Source organism: Plasmodium fragile (genome assembly GCF_000956335.1).
Source record: "Plasmodium fragile strain nilgiri unplaced genomic scaffold supercont1.97, whole genome shotgun sequence".
In the NCBI taxonomy this organism is placed as follows: Eukaryota; Apicomplexa; class Aconoidasida; order Haemosporida; family Plasmodiidae; genus Plasmodium; species Plasmodium fragile.
Genome location: NW_012192677.1, coordinates 51,465 through 58,744, shown reverse-complemented (window position 1 = coordinate 58,744; position 7,280 = coordinate 51,465). Strand labels below are relative to the sequence as shown.

At 41.0% G+C, this 7,280-nt stretch overlaps 2 protein-coding genes across 2 annotated transcripts in view; both read left to right on the top strand.

Moving 5' to 3' along the window:
- Nucleotides 1–2,414: 2,414 nt before the first annotated feature.
- Nucleotides 2,415–5,192, top strand: AK88_05156 (uncharacterized protein; the record flags this gene model as incomplete). The annotated part of the gene is made up of 8 exons (XM_012482758.1): nucleotides 2,415–3,716; nucleotides 3,838–3,911; nucleotides 4,048–4,088; nucleotides 4,217–4,332; nucleotides 4,449–4,576; nucleotides 4,739–4,819; nucleotides 4,993–5,056; nucleotides 5,151–5,192. The coding sequence occupies 8 exons, from the start codon at nucleotides 2,415–2,417 to the stop codon at nucleotides 5,190–5,192; spliced, it is 1,848 nt and encodes a 615-aa protein (XP_012338181.1).
- A 1,330-nt stretch (nucleotides 5,193–6,522) lies between these two features.
- Nucleotides 6,523–7,280, top strand: part of AK88_05155 (uncharacterized protein) — a gene marked incomplete at both ends in the record, with an annotated part of 1,476 nt that continues 718 nt past the window's right edge. The window contains one exon of the mRNA XM_012482757.1: nucleotides 6,523–7,273. Coding sequence (XP_012338180.1) covers nucleotides 6,523–7,273 — 751 coding nt within the window. The remainder of the gene's footprint in view (nucleotides 7,274–7,280) is intronic.

The following is a 7,280-nucleotide window of genomic DNA, read 5'->3' as shown; positions in this document are numbered from 1 at the left end:
TTTTTTTTTTTTTTTGTTTTTTGCATACAATTGCTTTTTTTTTTTTTTGTATATGCAACTGCCAGGGTAGAGTTTTTCGTTACAATTTTTTTCAATTTGATTATGCGCTCATATGGGCATATAATTTTGTGGGGTGCTTCATTTTTAGTACGCCCTTTTTTTTTTTTCTCCCCTTATCGTGGTGCCGTTTTTATAAACATGACAGAGGCTATTCTGTTAACTTACCACTACAAAGAGGAAAATTATTTTTAACCCATTTTGAAATGAAAAAATTGACACAACTACCCATGTGGTGCCCGCTCCGCCACACGTGCAAGTCGAAATTAATGGCATGTACGAGGGAGGAGTAATAAAATGTTCTTTTTTCTTATGTCCCCCAAAGTCATCGTTACGAGAGCAGAAATATGGTATATGAGGACGCTTCCCTGACAGGAGCGCTATTGACAGGTTCCCCTGTGGAGCCGTGTAGCCATAAAATCATCAAATAAAAAGAAGCAACGCTGAGATGGAAACGCTCACAAATAAAACATGTGGGTGGAAATATTTTAAAAGGTTGTACTAACTGTCTAAGGGAGCATAGATGAGAATGAGCCCATCACGTAGCGCACTTCCATCATGTGAACTCATCCGGGGAGGGGTCACAAAACCCCCACTTTAAGTAAAAATAGCAAAACAAATGTTTAGCTTATATAAGATGTCTCCCGCTTCATGCCCCAGAGGCTCTTCCAAAGCAATGCACAAATGTCTATGTCCACAAGGCGAATACCTATCAACTGCCTTACTAGTAATCTTTAAAAATAATTATAAAACTGTTTTATCACCCCGAATTTAATTCGGTCTCTTGCTGGCCCCTTCCCCTGAAACCCCCTGTTCTATCCATGTACAAAAGTGTATACGCTTAAATATTGTGCATTTTGTGAAGCAAGCACAATGTAAGAAAAAAGACGCTACCACGTTTTAGACCCCCCCAAAAAAGGTACCTAAAATTGTGCCACTTCGTTTCCATCCCCACAATTGGCCATTCCATTTATCGCCCAAATGACATATCGTTGCAACCATCGTTTTGGTAACCCTCCCCCTGTTATCCTTTGACACACGTCCACAAGTGGAAGGCCCCCCAAAACAAAGTAAGTAGAACAATCCAAAGGGAGGTTAATAATAGCTGCCTACGTACCTGTAAGGGCAACTCTCTTGTAATATTAAAAAAGGTTTATCGCTACTTCACTGTGGCTCATTATTATTTCCAAAAATATTAACAGCCCCATAGAGGGTGTGCCTTGTCGTGTGTCCCACCATACCTCTGAACTGTGGGCTAAAGGACAGAGAAAGAATATAGCAGAGGAAAACCAATTAAGAAAGTGCCATATAAAAAAAAAAAAAAATGCTTAATTGGGAAAAAAAAAAAAAAAAACCCTCGAAATTTAAAAACAAAGGGGAAAATCTTTTTTGGAAGGCACAAATATGTGCTGCTGCCCAAATCAACCGCGTTAACGTCATTTTTGTCGAAACAAAGACGTAAATTTTGGTAAGCGGCAGGACCAGCATAATTTTTTCTGCACATATATGTAAGCTTATGTACCTTCCTACGTATACTCATGTCCTCCACATTCTATTATGACTGTCCATTCGCTTTCGCCGTTTATTTTATTTTATTATTTTTTTTTTTTAATATTTCCCTTCATGTCCAATTTTGTTCTGCGCGCACGGTAAAGCGTCCCATAGGAATATAACGGCTGGGAGGAAGAAGATAATTCACAAATATTTTTGCGGACGAGAAAAGACCGCTTTGACAAATGTGTCAGCACAGGCGCAACGAAATGTACGTGCGACTTGTTCCGCTTTGTTGATGGCGTGCCTTTGTGCACGCCCCAGTGCACACTCAGCACACACGGCTTCCCCAGCCCCTAAGACTTTTTCGCAAGAGAGGCCAAAAAAAAAAAAGGAGTAAGATACGATGCGATAAAAAAAAAAAATGGCCTCGAGTGAAAGCGGATGGGGAAACAAAGCGCACTCCGTTGGAGAATAATAAAAAAAAAAAAAAAAAAAATGACACGGTGAAAGGGAATGGAAAAAATTACAAAAATGTGCCCTTGAGTATGCGCCACTTATTTAGCACATCAAGTGCAAAAATCCCACCTTGAAAAAAATGCCCATGTGGTTTCACAACATTTCGGCACATGCTAAATGATGGTGGGGTCGACACATGCCCATTTTGAAAAGTGCGAGGAAAGCATGCCCTGCACGGTTTTTCCATTAAGAGGGGATACCTGCATGCCACACGTGTGCGCGTGTACTTCTCCCTGTGTACCACGCGCTGAAGTGACTCGTTTCCGACTTTTCCTACAAAGCATTTTCTCATACGCAGAGCTAGCACTGACGCGGGCAGCTTATAATCTCACACCCTTTAGCATAAAATGTATCTCGACAATGAACGCATAGACAAGGAAATCCTGGAAAAGCAATATGAAATAATAAAGTGTGCCAAGCACCAAGACTACATAAGGCTTCAGATAATCATTCAGCCCTACATTGTAAATAATGACATTGAAATGTTAAACGCAATTAACGTACTGCACTGGGCGTGCTACTGTGGCTTCACGGAGCTAATAAAAAAATTAATCAGTCTCAATATTGACATAGACAAGGAAGACTTAGTTAACAACGACACAGCCATTTACTATGCAATAAAGAATAGCCATTACGAAATTGTCTTACTCCTAATCAAGCACTTCGGTCCATCCATATTATTTCACAAGAACAGGAGAAAAATGAGTCCCTTCCTAACAGCCATTAGCGAATTTAACGAAGATAAAATTTTGGAAACGTTACACATTTTAGAATTACTTTATCTGAACGGGGCCAGTCTGGAAGAACAAAATGAGTATGGACAAACTGCTCTCTTCCTATGTGTGAAAAGAAACAACATAAGTACATTGCAGTGGCTACTGAGTAAAAGTGTTAATATAAACCATCGAGACTTTTATGGAAATACGATCCTACATATCGCCGTCAAATATTGTGATATAGATATCCTGAGATTGCTATGTGATTATGGATCCCTAAATTTGGTTTATCATACATCCATGCAAAATGATAATACCAATGTGTTCCAACTTTGTTTAAGGAACAGATACTTTTTGGTGTATATTTTGTTAAAAAAATGGATAATACAAGATAAACTTTGCAAAGGGATAAAAATATGCAAAACTATATACGCCTTTTATTTTTGGTTCTTCGCCATGTTAAATTTGATTGTCTATTTGAATATGTCCAGATCCTTTTGGGTTTATAAGAAGTATCATCCCTTGTCCATCACTTGGCTAGCTATTTGGCTGTTTCAACAATTCCTTTGGTGTATTTTATATTTTAAAAGGCCTGGGTTTTACAAACAAAATGAAACTCTTACTAAAAGGAGTAGGAAAAGGAATAATACTCCCTTTGCCTACACCTATGATTGTTCTTTCAAAAAAAAGACCGAGTATCAGCTAAACAGCATAGAGATGGAGCTGTTCAAAATAAACAAAACGATGACGTTGTCACACATGGATCCACATAAAACGGATATTCAAATCGACGCCGAACACGCTAAGTACGATCAACTCATCGTCAACTTGGAGTGCCAGAAGCTGTCCCTCTATTCGAAGGTTTCCCAGGAACGAGTTAACTCCCTTGATGTGGACTACAGGAATGCTATACTCTACAATAGGAATCCACGGGTGAGTGGGCTCGTACCGCATGGCGAACCTGGTCGTGGCACTTCCTCCTTTGTCACCGCAAATAGCACAACTGTCTCATTTACCCACTGCCCCATTCTTCCCCCCCCCCTCCCTTTCACAGAACGTTTGCGTCACATGCAACATCGTCAAACCTCCGAGGGTTCACCACTGCGCGGAGTGCTTCCACTGCATCGTGTAAGCTTGGAGCGGCCAGCACGCCGTAGGAACCAAGGCCTGAGCATTCCCGCTTCGCGTTCCCTGCAACCGCTACCATATGCCGCGTCACCGCGTTAGCACTTCTCCTCTTCACGCCTTTTCCACCCCGTGGCAGACATCAAGACCACCACTGCGTATGGGTTGACAACTGCATCGGTACGTCGCTCCCCCCCGCGCAAGCACCCAAATGGGTCTCCTTCCGGGGACTTAGGCCACAAAATTTCCTCTCCATAAATTGGCACACGCAAACAACTCACTCCCCCCCCACCACCACCTTCTCGCAGGGATAAAAAACCAGCGCGCCTTCTACCTCTTCATATTTTCCATGTTCGTCCTTCTGTTGTACAACTACTACTATGTGTTCTTGTACTTCAGTTTGTTTCACAAGACGGTGGACTACGTAAGGGAATATGGTGCTGCTCAGCCCGCTTAGCGTTCATTAGACCCTTTCGCCCCCTTGTTTTTTTTACAACCGCGTTACCCCCACGTTGCACCCGCCCATTTCCCCCTCCACAGGCCTTTGCCCTCCTCGTAATTCTGTGCAACTTCATCAACGTCACCCTGTTCGCCTTCATAACATATTTGTTTGCGCGCAACACGAGGACGATTTTAACGAACATTACCTTTTACGAGCACTTTAAAAAGTAAGGAGAAAAAAAAATTTGGACATTTACATATAGACATAGGAACGTGTAACGTGTGGTTGTGGGAAAAACGGCTCAACCTCTACTGTTATGATTTTTTTTTTGTTCTTTATTCCATTTGCCCACTGTTCATTCTTCCCCTTTTTTTGGTCAATTCTGCAGGCCGAGCCACATAACGGATAAGTACAACACCGCGTTGAGATGCTGGGATTTCCAAAATTTAAGCTTCAAGAAAATGCTCAAGTTAGATATAGCAAAAAGTAGAAAACAAAAATACCAGCATGTTTTTTTTTTTTTTGCATTGTCCTATTTTGAAATACCAATGTGTACTGCGTACAGGGTATTTCGTTTTGGCATGCTTCTTGTTGTAAGTGCACTTTTATTATCCTTTTTATGTGCCCCCCACACCTGCGCAGAAATGTGTACTCCTTTTGGTCCCTGCATTACGATGAGCCTTACCTAAAACACGAGAAACAAAAGGTAACCGCGTTTTTGTTTTTCCCCCACATATTAATACATGTATAAATACGTATTGCTTTTCCCATGTCACACGTGCATTTCCTCCCTTTTGCAGACTGATGATATTTACTATACGCTTATTTCGGACAGAGTATAGGAGAGAAGATTAGTGCAGGTAGAATATTTCCCACTCACCCATTATGGTTCCCCGCTGTTTTGTTGATGACTCCCGTTTTTTTTTTTTTTACCATTTTTTTTTTAAGCGCGTATCTGTTCAACACACTGTTGTATCCTTTTTACGATCCGATGTGGCATCAGCAAAAGGGGGAAAATAGACGAATAGCAAACCCTCCAAAGTAGTAATTTTTTTTTCTTTACTTTTTCTGCGTACATTACGCACGCCGCCTTGGCAGGAATGCCACGTTGAGAGTTTTTTCCCAGCACTCCTCTCATTTTTTTTTTTTTTTTTAGTACTCTTTCGCTAAATAACTGTTTTTGTTTTTAATTTTAATTATAATTCTATTTTGTGAAACGTGTATTTTTGCGTGCCCCTAAATGAGGGCCATGGGGAAGAGACGTAAAAAGTTGAGCCCTCTTTTTCTTTTTTCTTCTTCTTCCTCCCGCTTGTTCTGTGCCAACCCCACAGTAACATATCATTATGCCCGTTGCAAAAACTCTGTTTTTCTCCGAAAAAGGGGAGAGACACCCAATTAGGGAAAACCCTTATAAGGGGTAAAAACACTCACGGAGGGAATAACAAATGCACTGAAAAGACAACCCTGCTCTTTACTACCTCACGAGCTGACTTCTTCAAACTTTCTCCCTCGCAACGCTTCCCTTGCATAGCTACTATATGTGTGCTCTCTCAAAGGAAGAACAAAATTTTAGCACGTTTGTGTGTACACCTGCGTGGATATTTACATGTGTAATACAATTTTGTTCAGCTTCTGCAATTTTTTTTTTTTTTTTTTTTTTTTCTTTGCACTTGTTGTGTGCGGGAATACTAGCCCTGTTCGCAAAGTTGGAAAAAAAAAAAAAAAAAATTAGGGTAAAGAGCCCAAGTGCCCCTCGCAAATTTTCGCCCTTATTTCCGCGAACTCTTTGTGCAGTTTTTCCCCCTCATGCGGTCGTTCTTGTAAATGGTTAAAAGTTGCCGCGAACATTTTCACTGCAGCGTTAGCACGTTTTATTCGCCTTTTTTTATGTGCCTTCTGATGTCCCCCTTTTGTATGCTCCCCTTGTATTCCCCGCTTCCCCCCCCCCCCCTATTTGTTCGCTTCATTCCCCTCGCACAGAGGGGTTCCCGGATCTTCCACCCCTTCAGATCGACAAATCGGTCACACGTGAAAAATTTGCGTAAAGCATCCAAAACGCAGTAATGTATTAGTGCCAAAGGAGGGTTCCTCCGAACGCACGCGCGGTTTAAAGGAATAGGACGAGACGACCCAAGCCCGTACGCTCCCCCTCCCCCCCCTACACACCTTAACATGGAGCTGAACGACATACGGAGAAAGGTTGAGAGCGAAAACAACAACCGCATCCACATCGCGAAGGCCAAGTTCCGCAACTGCTTATGCCTCTTCAACAGCTACTCCAAGTGTTACGTGAACATCAAGAAAAGCTCCAACAGGGAAACTTCCAAATATGACAAAATATATGGAAATGAAAACATCAGACTTGGGGAAGAAAAGAAAGCGAAGAATTCGAGCAAAGAAACATCGCTCGAGTTTACCTATCCCTACCGGTACGAACAAAACAGAAGCGTCTTCCTAATTATAAACAGCGAAAACATCAATTCTGGAAACTCTAGCATATGCCACAACGACATTATATACATTATATATAACAATAAAAAGTATGAACATGTTAATGTGCAGAAGAGGAAAAAAAAGAGGAAAAAAAAAACGGAAAAAAAAAAAAAAAAAAAAAACGCCTTACATGATGGGAAAGGAGACAACTATGGCAGTCTAATGGGTTCAATACCGACCCAGCCATTCGACACCAACCCGATGTACAATAGCACAATATTCGAAACAAACAACATGAATTTCGGTGAAACATATGATAGTAAAAAAAAAAAAAAAAAAGAAAAAGCGGCCCAAGAGGGCCTAGCGGCATTAACAAGTAAGGCAGGAAAATTAAGAAATAAAAAAAATTTCATTTACTCAGATGATGACGATTCAGACAACAACTACGAACACATTTTTACACACATCAATTCTAACCTGCACTTTTTGAGTGTGTC